Source organism: Patella vulgata, chromosome 6 (genome assembly GCF_932274485.2).
Source record: "Patella vulgata chromosome 6, xgPatVulg1.2, whole genome shotgun sequence".
Classification (NCBI taxonomy): domain Eukaryota; kingdom Metazoa; phylum Mollusca; class Gastropoda; family Patellidae; genus Patella; species Patella vulgata.
In genome coordinates, this window is record NC_065884.2 from 15063753 (window position 1) to 15080389 (window position 16637).

At 37.8% G+C, this 16637-nt stretch overlaps 1 protein-coding gene across 2 annotated transcripts; it reads right to left on the bottom strand.

Annotated features, from left to right (window-relative positions):
* Window positions 1–1384: 1384 nt before the first annotated feature.
* Window positions 1385–16445, bottom strand: LOC126823865 (chymotrypsin-like serine proteinase). Of its 2 annotated transcripts, none has more exons than XM_050552919.1 (6): window positions 16321–16445; window positions 15245–15425; window positions 14933–15023; window positions 14227–14398; window positions 2093–2241; window positions 1385–1561 (listed from the first exon to the last, which is right to left on the bottom strand). In XM_050552919.1, the coding sequence occupies exons 1-6, from the start codon at window positions 16349–16351 to the stop codon at window positions 1424–1426; spliced, it is 762 nt and encodes a 253-aa protein (XP_050408876.1). In that variant the 5' UTR covers window positions 16352–16445; the 3' UTR covers window positions 1385–1423. The 2 variants fall into 2 exon arrangements, with proteins under 2 accessions (XP_050408876.1, XP_050408877.1); XM_050552920.2 differs by lacking the exons at window positions 1385–1561; window positions 2093–2241 and adding exons at window positions 13298–13435; window positions 13770–13918.
* Between the last annotated feature and the right edge of the window lie 192 nt (window positions 16446–16637).

Consider the following 16637-nt stretch of genomic DNA (forward strand, 5'->3'; position numbering starts at 1 on the left):
CTAACCCGTTTGAATCCAAGCCAGGAGATTATTTAACATTAATATTGCGTGACACTGTGCACTTAGGGTTACGTCGTGACTTTCCTTCGTCACGAACCCCCAAAAAGAAGTTATAACACTATCCTGTTTTTTTAAACAGTATCGATTACGAATTAACTCTGGAGAAGGTAAAAGATCCCTTGACAGTTGGAAATCGATATAAGAGTAGGCCATGGTGCCTCTCTGTCCGGGCAAAATTTCCCTCATAGCACACTGTATGGCGTATGCCCGTCTTCATTATCCCAGTTCGGAGCAGAACAGTAGGACGTTAAACCCCATTTCATTTCATGTCACGTTCGATGTTGTTTTCAATTTCAACACCAAACGACGTCATAATGATGGTTGCTAAGTAGAAGTATCAAAATGTCCATGTCAATTTATCACCCAATGAGTTAAACCGTACCCCCTTCGATTTAGTTGAAATTTGGTTTATATGTTTATTAGGGGATGTCGGCCAAAATAGGCGTGGCCGCCATTATTCAAATAACCAAAACCCAGTAACCGATAGGTCAAAATTGCTGGAATAAGTATTTCTGGAATGGGTATTCCACTAGGATTCTAAATTTACACGTATTTTTGACATTCAGGTGTGAGTGGAGACTTTTTGACTTGAATTTGATCTTGTAGACCATGTGACCTTGAGATGAAAAATTTGGCTCAACATGTCTTCTACACAATGTCATTGTCTTTCCTATTCCAGAAATACTTTTTCCGGCAATTCTGACCTATTGTTTACGGGGGTATGGTCATTTGAATAATTGCGGCCACTCCCATTTTGGCCGAAATCCCCAAAATGTATATGTTTCGCATAAAATAATCTTCATAATCCAGGCCTGTCAATCAACCAGAGTCTAGCCAGTAGTAGTGGTGGATCCAGGATTTTCAGTCTATATAAAACAAATTAAAACTGGGACTCCCGTCCGCAGATTTGTTATCATCCCACTTAATGGATTGGATATTGGATAACGAAATGAAATTAAAAATCTGTCAGAATATTATCCCGCGTCATTTTCTGCAGGTATCTGTGCCAAACTCCCAAACATTTAGGTCCACGGCAAGTGGATTTCAGGAGCGGATCACCGAGGCAGAGAGCCAATACTGTGTCCTTGAATGACGTCAAAGACGATTTATTTTGTGAATGTGCCATATGTATGGAATGTGCCTACTGTAACAATGCTCGCTGTTACGTTATTTTAATAGGAAGTATAACCATGGCCCACTCCGGGGAGCTCGGCACATGTACACAGTTTTTATAAATATCACCTTAAGTTATAAGGCTAATTACTCTCAGTAGAGCATAAAACAGACATCAAAGGCTAGTGTTCAAAGTTTTATCAAAGGTTTTCATTTTTAGATCTCGTCAATGCAGTTTCTATATTCATTTTTAGATCTTGTCAATCCAGTTTCTATATTCAGAAACTCGCCCATACACACTTGGGTAGTTCGTAAGACAACCGCCAACAACCCATGATGCAACACCAGCCAACACACCACTACATACCATAGGTCCTCCACTATCACCCTATAATGATACATACATGTATTAACATACTTATACCCCGGATTATTTTGTCGGGATTGCAATATTTTCGTTCCATAAATCAACGTGATACCCAACAATCAAAACATATTCATCGTCTGCTGCAGCCATATTAACATGCCTAACTGTATGTACATTGGCCACTTATGTCTTGCACTGCATCGGAGCAGTAGTGCAATTGAATTGATGTATTGTTCAGTTTTGACGACCGACCAACATCCATAACCCCACCATCGAACGGAATGGGATTCAATGTCTAGTCAATACAATACCTTGGACGTCTTGAGATATAGGTATTTTACTCTTTATTTCTAAGGTTACGACTGCAATGTCAGGTAGGATAATTTACCTGACAGAAATGTTTCCGGACATACTTCTCGATTTTCAACTACGAAGGGGTCTATTACGTGCATGACAATATATATACGCTTTATCGCCCTTGCTAACTACTAGGTAGACTTTTCTTCCCAGTCCCGGCAAAATGTGATCGAAGGCCGTTGGTTCAATACTCACGTTACAGGCAGATGTATCAGCTTGGGAAACACAGATGTGACCAGGTCCTATTTTCCCACCAGTAACATCGGTCATATCGACTGCACATTGGGCGTTGGATATTTGTTTCATGTTAACCCACTGTAAAGTATTGGGAAGAGCTCCACCACCTAGCATTAAATGTAATATAATGAGTATAAATAATTATATCAATACAAAGCCTGGTTAATTTTAAGTAAACTACTTTATTTGTTAGCATGGAATGTTTCTTGTTCTCATATATTTGCTGTTTCAAGAAGTTTAAAACTAGAATTCTTACATGCTAAAACAAGACATCCCAGGTATTGTAATTGTACTAAGTTGCGGGAATTTTCTATTTACCTATCAGTCTACCTCATCCACTGGTATTCAAGGTGGTCGATCCGCTGTTGAAAGTTAACACTTCTTCCAGATAGATTGAAAAAGCATGGGTCGGCGTTTCTAAGCCATATTTTGAAGCAGGCTAATTTAATGTCCTGAAATAAATTATTGATTAATACAAAGCAACAAATAAATCCCACAATATGGACATACCATAACGAGAGACGATAGAAACAAGATCTGTTCAGTTTGATCAACATTCTGAAGTCTGAGTTTACCCAAAACAACTCTTAAGTCTCTGGCACTGAAAGTTAAACATTGAAGACATGTTATTATTAGCCGAAACAAAATTTCAAATAAACTGTTCAAATGTTTATTTGTATCATTTGGATTTGTTTTTAATAAAAAAGGAACATTAAACTTACCTTGTCCCATCAACACAATGAGCAGCAGTCAGAACTCTGTCAGCAGAAATAAGACTACCACCACAGATGTGCGCGTAGGCTATCCCAGTATTCAATTGAAGAGATACCTGCCAGGGAAACTCACCAGATTTGGCATCAGACCCACCCACAATTCGCTCACTGGGAGCACTGGACACGTAGCCTAAAATTTAAGAGTAACAAATAAAGTCTACTCTGGAAGCAGTTTTATATAAGTTGGTTGTTACTGTATTCAGTTATTGATATTATTCCCACGATGATTCACTGCTGGATGGATAGTGTGTAGAACTGATCTGTGAGTTTTTACTTACTGGATTCTGTGTTAAAATATCCTCAAATCACGTAGAATAAGTCAAAGATACATTATGGGAGATTCGATAAAAACTAGATAACGTAAAAGGCAATTTGCTGAAATTCCATTCAAATTGTTGATCCACTATGAACCGAGAACTAAGCGAATGAAATTTCTGCCTAGCCTCAGTCATCATTACTAAAGTCAGTACGATAAACAGCATAGTCTCGATTATCCATTTAATTGTTTAATCGAGAAGGAAAGTTATGCAGTAAATCAGCTCACAATCCACTTAAGATCGCAGGCTAGCGATGACATCGAGAGTTGATTATGGTCTGGATAAGTTAATTAATGTCTAATTAATAATTTAGATAACATTTCAGGCCCAAAGAAAGACTTGCAATAGACAGATTTAGCTCTTGCATAATGTATGTTTAATTGTGGTTACTATTCATGGAAACTCGTGATAAATACATGTATACGTGTTGTCAGTAGTCGCTTAAACCCGTCAGTTCTTCCATGTCAATTTGGCCAGGGGTGGGAAATCGAGCCCCTCGAAAAAATCGGGAACAAAATATATGCTATTGTACATGTAAAAACTAGAAACTGCTTAAAATTTGTGGTCTGTAGCTTGGAAATTGGCTGAGATACGGGCATTTGAGTTTCATCGATCAGATACGAAGAACAGAAGGAAAATATGTACATGCATGTAACAATCTTACTTTCTTAATGCGATGCAGGGATGCCGGTATAGTACATGTAATTAGAAGGGGTATCTCTGATTGGTCAGCAGTAACTAAGTATGGTTGTGTACATGTATATATTGTTTTGTTATAAGCAGTACTAGTATTCCATAGAATTGTGACCTGGGCTAATGAAGACGGGCATACGCCATACAGTGTGCTATGAGGGAAGTTTTGCCTGGACAGCAGCCTTACGGCCTACCGTTTACCGAATTCCAAATTCTAAGGGATCTTTTATCTTCTCGCAAAATTGTACACAGGACCACGGTTTGAATTCCCTTTAAACCCCATTTCATTTCATAGTGCGCTTAAATGGTGTGGGGCAAGTTAATCTCAAATTGCAAAAGAAACCATGCAGTTTGGGTCAATCATACTTATATTAGACAACATCATACTCAAATTCGGCCGGTGTCTGGCTAGGCGTAATTAACATAATTCAATATGACGGTCTCCAGGAGATTGCTGGGAGTGATATATTTAACTAGTGCGTTTAAGTGGTGGGACAATAAATAGATTTTTTTTAAAAATTAAAATCTTACAATACAAAGTTGTAATAGAGGCGAAATGTTCCGGAAATAACAAATTTGACCAATTTTTTAAAAAATTCTTTCACATAGTACCAGCCATTTTTTTTTTTTCAAACGGACTCCTGAGTTTGGTAATAAAATGTCATTGTCCCCGAATATAACCAGGCACTATGTCCTTTATATGGTTTTCGATGTCTCTGGGATTTGAAAATGAATTTTGAAAATCCAACATGGTAGAAATTCAAAACGAATATGACTTTTAACACGTCTTTCACATGGTTTTAGATGTCATTTGGTTGAATTCTTATTTCAAAAAATTAATTTCGAAATTCAATATGACCGCTAAAATGAAGTCCAAAATGGCGAATTTTTAATTAATCGTCAATTTCGTCCGTTGTATAGGACTTGTAATATGTCTTATATAAGGTTTTTGAGGTTACTGGGTTCAATTCTGACTCCTAAATCTAACTTTAAATAGCCCAGATGGTATAAACTTAAAACGGCAACCAAATTAGAATCCATTATGGTGATTTTTCCATGTGGATATTGCTTTTAAAATATATCTAATAAGGTTTTCATGGTTACTGTATTCTATTTTTGGTTCAACATTAAATTTAAGAATTTCAAACATCTGTTTAGCGTTCCTTTCTTAGTGCAATTTTCTTCATTTAGTGTGTATTTGCATCATCTTAACAGGGGTTAAAGTTGTTTCGGTACATCTAGTTGTTAAGAATTTGCGCCCTAATCAGAAATGGTTATGCGATCTGGTATCCGTTCCAGGGATGGACTGAAAAGGGGCATGGTAGTTTCAAGGGTCTCTAAACTGGTTAATGTTAATGCATAGTTTAGGGCCCCCTGTTAGTTATGAATTGTTAAGAATGCCACACGTTAAATATGTGCATAATCTCGAAACACCATGATATATCATAGAAAGTACCATTTACATACAGTTTTACAAAAACATTTCTTGTAGCCGTAAAATACTCGACTAATATACCAACTGTTTATTTGTAACACGGGGCCACGGTGGCTAGGTGGGTAAGGCGCTGGCTCGCTAGCCTGGAGGTCGGGTGTTCGATCCCTGCATTGGCCGAGAAAGTTCATCCCGATTTTCCGACGAGGTTTCCCCTTGTCAGTGATGCAGGGCCTGACAAGGACAGCTGTCTAGTTCTTCGGATGAGACGAAAAACCGAGGTCCCGTGTAAACATTGGAATGCACGTAAAAGATCCCTTGGCAGTTGGAATTCGATACAAGAGTAGGCGATAGTGCCGCTGCCCGGGCAAAATTTCCCTCATAGCACACTGTATGGCGTATGCCCGTCTTCATTAGCCCAGTATAGCAGCAGAACAGTAGGACGTTAAACCCCATTTCATTTCATTTATTTGTAACACGTTTCATATCATATCTTTCTACACGAATTAACAATAAATTGTTCATTGAATAAAACGGAAACATTTTGTATACCTGTTTAATAATATACCGTTTGTTAATTTATGTGATAAGTCATCTATATGATAAGTTTAGATCGGCCATGTAATACGTAGATTTGCAACACGTTTTAACACTATATCTTTCTACACGACCTAACAATAAATTGTTCATTGAATAAAACGGAAACATTTGTTTTATAGAACTGTGAAATAAAATACGACTTAACATTTTATATAGCTTATGTTTTACTGATGATTAAAGTAATCAATTAATGCATGAATTTGAAACACATTTTAACAATCTATCTTTCCCCTCCCTGTTCAGGGATGAACTGGAAGGGATTATGGTAGTTTCGGGGCTCCCTAAACTAATTAATGTTCTTGCTTAATCATGAATGTACGTCGTTTTGATAAATTGTTAAAATATATGCATAAGCTAAAAACACCAGGATATACTAGAAAGCATAATTTACAGTCAGTTTTTTCAAAGAAATTTCGAGACAGGTTGCGGAGAACCCCTTCTTTGCCCCCACGGAGCAAATATTAGCCCGTCCTTGGGTATCATATATGCATTATCCAATAGTGGATTATCAGTGAGGCTGATGAGGCTGCAGCCTCAGGCCCAAAGATTTTGTAAAAAAAATTTTTTTTAGACTTGTCTGATACGATTAAAAACGCATAGACAATGAATGTTAGGGGGGTTGGGTTTAGGCCCAACGGGAATCAACATAGGCCCTGACCCGAAATTAATTAGGCCCACGACATTTTAAATAGGCCCTATTTAAAAACTAAATAGGCCCTCCAGCAACTGCCGCCTCAGGCCTTGGTGGAGCTTAATCCGCAACTGGCATTATCTAGTGTCCATTGCTAGCGAAAAACAGTATTATCGTGGCAATTGCAAGAACTTGTCATGAAATGAATAACAAACCTGTGTTTACTATCGGTCTAGAATCAAGATGATACCAGAGAAGGATCGGGGACAGAAAGGCTCCTGAACCTGACCTCGCGAGAGGTTCCTACTCTATGGGGATCCGTTGTAGTTCTCTCCTCCCCGGAAATTTCTTTTGAAAAACTAACTGTGAATTTATCTTTTATATAGTATGTCCTGATAGCTTATGCACAAATTTGATGCGTGACAGTGGTATTGGAAATAGATTTTTGAACCCAATATTGAATACAGTATCCTGAAAACATTATTTTACAAGCAATATTCACAACAACAAAAATCACAATTTTGGATTCTATCTTGACTAGGTTTTTGGGTAGAACCTGAACTCAACAACCTTTACATAAGACATTACAAACCATGTCCAACGGAAACAAATGACGATTAAATAAAATTCCACCAGTCTGGATTTAATTTTTGAATGTCTGTCGCCATGGATTCTCGAAATTGATTTTTGAGATCAGAGATCAGTTTTTGGTCGCACCCATACGTTGTCCCTTGTCAGGCCCTCTGTCCTGCACAACTGATGAGGGGGAACCACACCGGAAAACCTCGATGAATTTTCGCGGTCAATGTATGAATCAAACACGGGACGTAAAGGTTAGCGAACCAATGTCTTACCCGCTGAACCACAGTGGCCCCCGCTGTAGGAAGAAAGTGTTGAGATACACATAGAGTATCGATTCAGATAAATTGCACTCTCTGAGTTCTATAGTGGCATTGATATGACCATGCGACAAAAAAATTATTGACAAAAATTGTGAAAATGGTATGAAGTTTATTACAATGAAGACCATATAATATGTGTTCAAATGTTTGATATAGCAAATAAGAACTAATTTCCGTACAGTAACCATTAATTGTCCTTACTGTAACAAAACCAGACTCCACATATAATTGTATATGGTGGAATTGTTGCTGTAGGATACTTAATATAATGTGATTTGTTACTGTAGTAATTATCAACTAGCTCAACCATTACGGAAAGACAGTTTAAGAATGTATATTATCACATGTCAATCCTGTAACAAAATGTGTCCATACAGTAACAAAATTAGTCGTTACAGAAAGGACTGACATTACAAACAATAAATTCTTGATTAAATAAGGAATTCTCCCACTATGCTGTTAATTTCTTTCATCTAGGCAAGATCACCCAAATTTATATTTGCCGAGAACAATAGAACTTATACCCTGAATATATAATGTTGTCAAAAGGTTGTTACTAGAAAGATGCTTTTTAAAAATACACATTCATTTTGGTTATCAAATGCTGTTTTTTTTCTGGAAAATATTTGATCTAGGCAGATCAACGGTTTGTTGTCATTTAACCCAGATGGCGGATAAACTAAGACAGGCAATTACATCATTCGTCAACAAATGAGTCCTTTATTATTTTGTGATTTAATACTCTGTTAGAGGGTGGACATAATTTCTTGGGAAAGAAATTCTTTTAAAAATAATGTCGAATAAAATTTTTTTGTAACAATTACAAAAATAAATAATTGTTTTTAAACAAGAGTTTACTTTTATATTAATTCATTCAAGTTGTTTTTGGTAAAAAAAAATACTGCGTGAATAATATTTGAAATGTACAAAAAACAAATACGTAAAGTTTCCAAAAGTGCAAAGGGACGTCAAATTTTGTCATTTTTGAACACTAAATCAAATATTTATTTTGGATATATTGATTGTTGTATCTATTATTTTTTTTCTGTTTTAATAAAAGCAAAGTAGGGGATATTCAGAAACAATACAAAACTGTGGGAATGCACTGCTGTTTTTATTAGAGTTAACCAGTGTATGTTAATAACACATCTCCCGATCAAATTAAACGTAACACACTAAAGCAAAGATACGCTAAACAGTAAATCTTATGCAAGAACCGATATGAAAGCAAACATGGATAGGATAAACCAGCAAGCGGCAGTTTTCATCAACCCTTCCTTGAAGTGTCAAATTTGACAATGAACCCCTCCCACGTGTATGGCGCTATTGCGTGTCGCACATGCAGCTCAGTGGTTCTGTTGGGGCGATAAATTCTTCATCTGTGACCATACTCTCAAAGCATGTCAAGTGTCCATGACTATTTATCGTATCACAACCTGCATAGGTATTTGCATTTCAATATCTGGACCTTGTTTTGAAGAGTATATATTTAGTGAATACTTAAAGCTTTCTGTTTTTCAGTTAGTTTTAAAAGTAATCCAGAAAGACAGGAATTTCTACCGATTTTGATAATGACCCGTACGCTGTAGACTTTTCTTGCGTTTCGGAGAGCCACGGTGGCTAAGTGGGTAAAATAAAAAAAAAGACGCTGGCTCGCTAGCCAGGAAGTCGCTTGTCTGATCCCTGCATTGTCAGTGGTGCAGGACGGAAGGCCTGGCAAGGACAGCTGTCTAGTTGTTCTGTGTATACATTGACGTGCACGTAAATAATCAATTGGCAGTTGGAATTCGATATAAGAGTAGGCCATAGTGCCGCCACACTGTATGGCACATGCCAGTCTTCATTAGCCCAGGACATTAAACCCTATTATATTTCATTTCATTGTTACAGTTCGAGCAGAACAATGGGACATTAAACCCCATTTCATTTCTTGCTTTTTCATTATTGTAACAATCTTTTCCTCGTAAAGATTATCATCAACGGAACAATGGCCGCGGTCTATTAAAAGCTTTCTCGTTTACCGGTAGCTTTTCTTCCCCATTCTTCGGTTCCTGTTAACTAAACCACAACATTTGGTCTGGAATATTGAAACGTATAAAGGATGTTCAATACGAATATTTTAGGGCATTATGTAAGATTTTTATAAAGAGCTGACCATTCTGATTATATTTCAAACAAAGATAATGCAGCGGGACGACCGGTCAGTCTCCTTACGTAATATACTTGGCATCTTTGTGAAGCCGTGAATCTCTAGTTTATAAATATGGCCAAAATATTACCGATAATCCCAATTTTAAGGAATACAAACGAGTGTTAAAACCCATACAATACGTAAAAGTTCTCAATCTGATTAAAACACAGATCCAATTTCGTTTCGTTTTTATAGTTCAAAATTTCGATTTTACTTGTCTTTACTACACTTGGTTCTGGAAGCGTTGTTATTGTTATTTAACTCGTGTTCTGCTTGAAATTAGGGGTCAGCCAATCAAATGGTCTGTCGAATCGAGCGTTTGATCTTTTTTGCGCGGAACTGTGGGTAGACATTGGCGGCAATAGAAATCAAAACAACGCATAAGTAGATAAAAAATACATAGCGGTTGCTAATTGGTTAATCGAATGACTGACGTAATCGGGTCAAATGTCGCTTGCTTGGTACCTGACGTCATAGAACGTCAACTCCCACTATAACTTGTTAGATCTACATGTAGTGTAGGCCATCGAAAGTATAAAAAACGAAACGAAATATAGATCTATATTTTAATTAGATTGGTAAAAATTCTCGGCTCAGTTCTACACACTATTCATCTTGATGTGATTGTATATACATCATCTAAATAAACATTGTTTAAATCAAGTTTTTAAATATACAGGAGATAAAATGTGCAAGGAATGCTTAGAGGGTTGGTTATTATGATGTGGTAGAGAAGAACTCTGGATTTTTCTCAAATTGTTGTCAACTAGTCAAGTGGAGCCTGCATATCTGAAAAACATGTGTGCCTTCTAATAATGTAATAATGCGACAGAATATTGTTTTCGAAAGGTTAAACACGATTTACCGTATAACGCTATGGAATCAATCAAATTTTAATACACAATAAATTTACTCAATACGAACAGTTCCATCTGTGTAGTTTGTCGCCGGGTAAAAATGGTATTGTCATTTAATAAAGAAAAAACCTACCCCGTGAGTAAAAAGTTGATCGAGAAAGTTTATCGTTGACTTTTCGTCGAGGTACCCCCTTTTCAGTGTTGCGGGCAAGGGACAGCGCATAGTCAATCGGATTCGGCGAAAAAAACATGGTAATGTGTACGTGAAAAAACCCTTGGCAGGCTCCAGTGTCGATGTCTGGACAAACTATCCTGCCCCCTCCCAGCACATCGTATGGCTTATGCCTGTCTTCATTAGCTCAGTCGATGTTACACTACAGTTTATACTACCTACTGGAGTATCTCAGAATAAGTATGGTCATGTAGAAAACTATTATTCAGTTCTGTATGAGGTCTAGATAAATATGACATTGACTTTACTATTATTTAACAAACTTACCCAATGCAAAAAGAAGCAGCAATATTTTCATTTTGTATGAGTTCTCACTAGATATATATAAATATGGTATTGTAATTATCTCGCCTAATATATCACCACACCCCCTTTACCTGCTGGAGTCTCTCATGATAATTATGATCGAGAGGTAAAATTGTACAATCATTGTAACCAAGACAGATGGTTTCGGATGAAAGTACTTTTATGGTCACTTAACCTGTTTTGAGACCCATTATGGTTCTGCGTCATCTTTGTCCTTGAATAGCACTAAATAGTGATGTAAAGGCAGATCTTACATTTACGATCTGTCCGTAACTCGGTCTTAAAAGTTCTAATAACACTGGGACACTTTTGCAGCACAACCATCATTTAATACCTGAAACACTTTCTTGACATGTTAAAAACGAAATGAAATGAAATGGGGTTTAACAGCCTACTGTTCTGCTCCGATTGGGCTAATGAAGACGGCATGTCAAAAACACTTAAATGTTTACTGAATGCATTTCGGATTATTTATAGCCCAAAACCACAGCTTGCTCTTTCGTTGTTCTACCATGGCCAGGGACAACGTATAGTCTTTGGATAGGATGCAAAACCGAGGTCCCATGTACACGTTGGCGTGCACGTAGAAGATCCCCTTGAATTCGATAAAAGAGTTTACCTTAGCGCCGTTGCGTTGTCCGGGCAAACTTTCCCTCATTAGCTTTGCATACACGCGTTTTCGCGCACGATTATTCCCAGGAGTATGCATTGTTTACGTTCAGTCGCCGCCTGTTTATAAAAACAGCAACACGAACAGTTGTGGGGGAGAAAGCAAACACCTGCTTGTGTGCTTATGTGCAACATTAGACAGACGTTTTGCCGGCGGAAACGCCTACACGGAAAGCAGGCTTAATACTCAAAGGATTAAATAATTTCAATCAAGTTAAATGTTTTATAATTACCTGCTCTCTCATATTGAACTATGTGGCGTGATTCTCGAGGAGATCTTGATATATGAATAGACTTCACCAGAATTTCACCATTTGGACCTCTAAAGACCTATCCGTATCCACAGAAATATACTGTACTGTACTAAATATCGTCTTGTACGTCTATTTACTCTACCTGATTTGTGAAATGACCTAGTCTGTGTCGAGTGGACGTTAAACCCCACCCCTCTCTCTCTCCCTGATTTGCGTTTTGACTAATGCATTTACAGGGACATCATCCAATTTAAACAAGAGAAACACCTCGAAACTTCTCCCGCGAAAATAAAGAAAGGAATTTCATTTTGTGAAATTTACGGCGGTTAGGGATTTTTTTTATATAAACGATGAAACGTGTGCCATCTGACCATGTCAGTTTATAAGTGATACATACAGGTTATAAAACGATACATCTAGATGGAAGTGACTTGATCCTAGACATGAAATATCTTTCATCCGCTACTCAAAAAGTATAATAATGATAGCTCAGGTCCATTTTTCCCATATTGTGCACAAGTAGTAGGCCTTAGTGTGTCACAAGGTGAACGCGTATTTGGCCTAAGTGTTTGGAAATGAAATGAAATGAAATGGGGTTTAACGTCCTACTGTTCTGCTCCTATACTGGGCTAATGAAGACGGGCATACGCCATACAGTATGCTATGAAGGAAATTTTGCCCGGGCAGCGGCACTATCGCCTACTCTTATATCGAATTCCAACTGCCAAGGGATCTTTTACGTGCATTCCAATGTATACACGGGACTTTGGTTTTTCGTATCGTCCGAAGGACTAGACAGCTGTCCTTGTCAGGCCCTCCGTTCTGCACCACTGACAAGGGGAAACCACGCCGGAAAATCCAGATGAACTTTCTCGGCCAATGCACGGATCGAACACCCGACCTCCAGGCTAGCGAGCCAGCGTCTTATCCACCTAGCCACCCCTTAGTGTTTGGAGGAGCAGCAGACAGAAATAAACACTAGGAAAATAAAAGCCACATGCGACACGTTAGTGCTCTTGATACCCCAGAGGCCTTTCATGGTAGGACCAAGCGACTGAATTTAATATTAGGCTGTAGCTTATGTTCCTTGACCATTTGAGCTAGACCGTGGCAATACGTCTAGAACCTTTAGTAGGTTTCTTTTCATACCCATATTGTGTGTTTTGGTATAGCGGCAGTATAGTGAGCCCCATTCATCAAAATATGTCCCAATTACCTCGTATACTAGTGTCAATTCTCATAACAATATATATTTAATGTGCCAGAAGACGTATCAATGTTTTAATCAAATATTTGTGTTTTATTTTCATATGCTTTCAATCCAGGTTCTGTATTCAGAAACTCGTCCATAAACACTCGGGAAAATGGGAGGACAGCCACCTACACCCCAAGATGAAACGCCAGCCAATTTACCACTACATATCATTGGTCCTCCACTATCACCCTGAAAGTATAAATTAAGTTTATCGATATAATACTATAAAATTTCGAACAACCGGATATGTTCTGATCTCAATATAAATCACCTAGTGGAGAATGTAGGATGGGTGGACAAAATTATTTTGCTATTAAAGAGTGAATGCCTAGCTATTCATTTGCTAACTGATTTCTGTCTTTGGCTTACTGGGATTTATTCATTAAGCTATTGCAGCGCTCGGAGAGCTTACCCTAAATATAATAGTCGGCCTCTGCCTTTGATCGCATTCATTAACCAATAATTGCAGCCATTGGTTGACCCGTAACACACATTCCAAAGAAGACCACAAAAGCATACTTACATTACAAGCTGATTTGCCAAACTGAAACACACAGATATTACCAGGTCTGATTTTACCACCAATAACTTCGGCCATATCGATTGCACACTGCTCGTTGGATATTTGTTTCATGTCAACCCATTGTAGAATGTTTGGAATAATTCCTCCACCTGTTTGTAATATATTAATATACCTTAATGATATAACATGTACAGAGATATTTAAATATATTCTTCAAAATTAACCCGGTATTGGAACTTATGTGCAACGTAATGACAGAAAAGAAACCAAAGAATGACCATCGATCTGTTTTGTGGTGGTATCTACTACAAATGTTCAGAATAAAGTACATATCACTGGTATAATAAACATACATACACACAAATACACTTTGCCGACTTTCATAAGGACATTTTGAATTCATTGGATACTCGTCGAGAAAGTTTAATATAAACTGTAGTAACATAGGTATAACTACCTGACAGTCTACCCCATCCACTGAGAGTACATTCTTCTCCGGTAAAATCATCTCCTTTATCAGCCATATCAATAATACTGATAGCACTGCTAGCCGTATTAGCTGTACCACTTAAGCGCAATACAGCAAAATCATTTGGAGAACCATCAGCTTCACCATCATACTCCGGATGCTAAAATAATTGCATTTGATTTCTCGACTTTATATAGTTTAAAGAGAAGAAACTGTTTTCCATGTAGCTAGATTTAAAACTGGACGTCGGCCTTATAATTGGAACGCACAGATCGTTTTAATTTCTCACAATTGAAACTCACTCAATCGGCGAGGTTCAGTCTATAAACTGTGACATATGCAAATCCTAACATTGCCCTTGACGTTTCTAAACTGATGGTACTGAAAAATACTGATACAGACGACGCTGTGTTAATAATTATAGAACAGTCTTAAAATTATTAATCCAAATATTTGTCTTTTTATCCTAATATGTTTATGGCTATTTTGATGGGTGACAACCAGACGGGACCCAGGACGAACAGCTTTGCCAAACCTTTGAAGGTTGCGTGTTTGTGGAATTCCAGTTGACAATCTGCAGGGTGTCATCTTTAGGGTTCTTCACTGGCCGCCAACCCCAGCAATAGCCTGCAAAAAGGCCTTGGATTGTGTCGGATACTTATAAATATAAAAATATATGATCAAATTGACATACTATAACGAGAGATGAGAGCGACAGGATCTGTTCAGTTTCATCAACATGATCCAGTCTGAGTATACCCAAAACAACTCTCAAGTCGCTGGCACTGGAAGTAAAATATTAAATATATTATAAGCTAAATTAAATTGGTAAGTACCGTATGTTTATATGAAGCCGGTAGTGGACTGGGTCTTAAACACTTGTTTCGGCAGTAGTTTTAATCCAGACCAGAGCCCATTTATTATACAGTGATCCCAGCCCGCTAGACATTTCGCATTATAGCCAGTCCTTGTGTGTTATGTTATGTAAAAGGTGTATTATAGGTACCTTGTTCCCTCAACACAATGAGCAGCAGTCAAAACTCTGTCCTCAGCAATGAGACTACCACCACAAATATGTGCAAACGCACCTCCAACATCAAACTGAAGAGACACCTGCCATGGAAATTGTCCAGATTTAGCATCGGATCCACCAACAATTCGGTTGCTGGGCGCACACTGCGCGTAACCTAAAACGGAGGTAAAATAACATATATCATAATCAGCCTTATATAGAGGACAACGCGGGACATTATTTGTTTTCTAACCTGTTACTTGACATTGAAGAGCCATGGTGACTCAGTGAATAAGACGTTGGCTCGCAAACATAAAAGTCTCGTCTTCGATCCCTGTGTTGACTGAGAATGTTCATTGTTATTTTCCGGCGTGGTCCGATCTTGTCAGTGATACAGGACGGAGGGTCTGACAAGGACAACTCATAGTCGTTCGAATGAGAGGACTGAGGTCCCGTGTACGCATTCGCGAGCAGAACCCTTGACAGGTGAAATTCGATATAAGAGTAGGCCGTATAGTGCCGCTGTCCTGGCAAACTTTCCTTCGGCACACTGTATGGCGTGTCTTCATTAGCCCAGTCGGTGTAGGACACTAAACCCCATTTCATTTTTTTTATATTAATTGAAAGGATTAACCTCTCCCCCAAATTCTTAAACCTAACCCTGGACCTAGCCTCAAAGCCTACCCTAACCCTAGCCTACAATCACGTGCCCTAACATTATTTACATCTCAGCGACCTTGGCAAAAATTGAGCTGGTCTTAACAAAAAGATTTAGCCAAATAATGCTTTAGCTTAGTTACAATAGCTTTTTTTTACAATCATAATAACGCAATCCCGTTTATATTAGCCATGTTTGTGCCGAAAAGTTTTAACTCCAATTTATTAATCGTCAAGATCATTATTAATGCGGCCCCAAATACAAAATAAATCAAACCATTACATTTCTTGTTAAAAAATATTGTTATTTTAACATTGATATAAGTACAACCGTTTGGTGTCCTATAACAAACAAATGAGCGTCTACACGCTCAAGTTGTGTGGCGTTATTATAAAACGTTGGTCGAACTTACCCAATGCTAGCAGAAGCAGGAAGAGTTTCATTGCGTATGGAATCTTTTTTTAATATGGTGTTCTGATAAACACGGGCTTGTCATAATTTCAATTTATATATATCCACCCCGTCTTGACCTGCTGGAGTTTCCCAGGATACTTATGGTCGAGTACGTGAGTTATAAAAAATAGTAACTAGCTTTAAAGGCTCAATACCACTCTTGTTGTAACTGAATAATATGTCCCAATCTTTATTCTGGTCAACAGATTGTACTATTTTACAATATTCCAATTAATTGATGATACAAATTTCATCTTAACACACCTAATTTAAAAA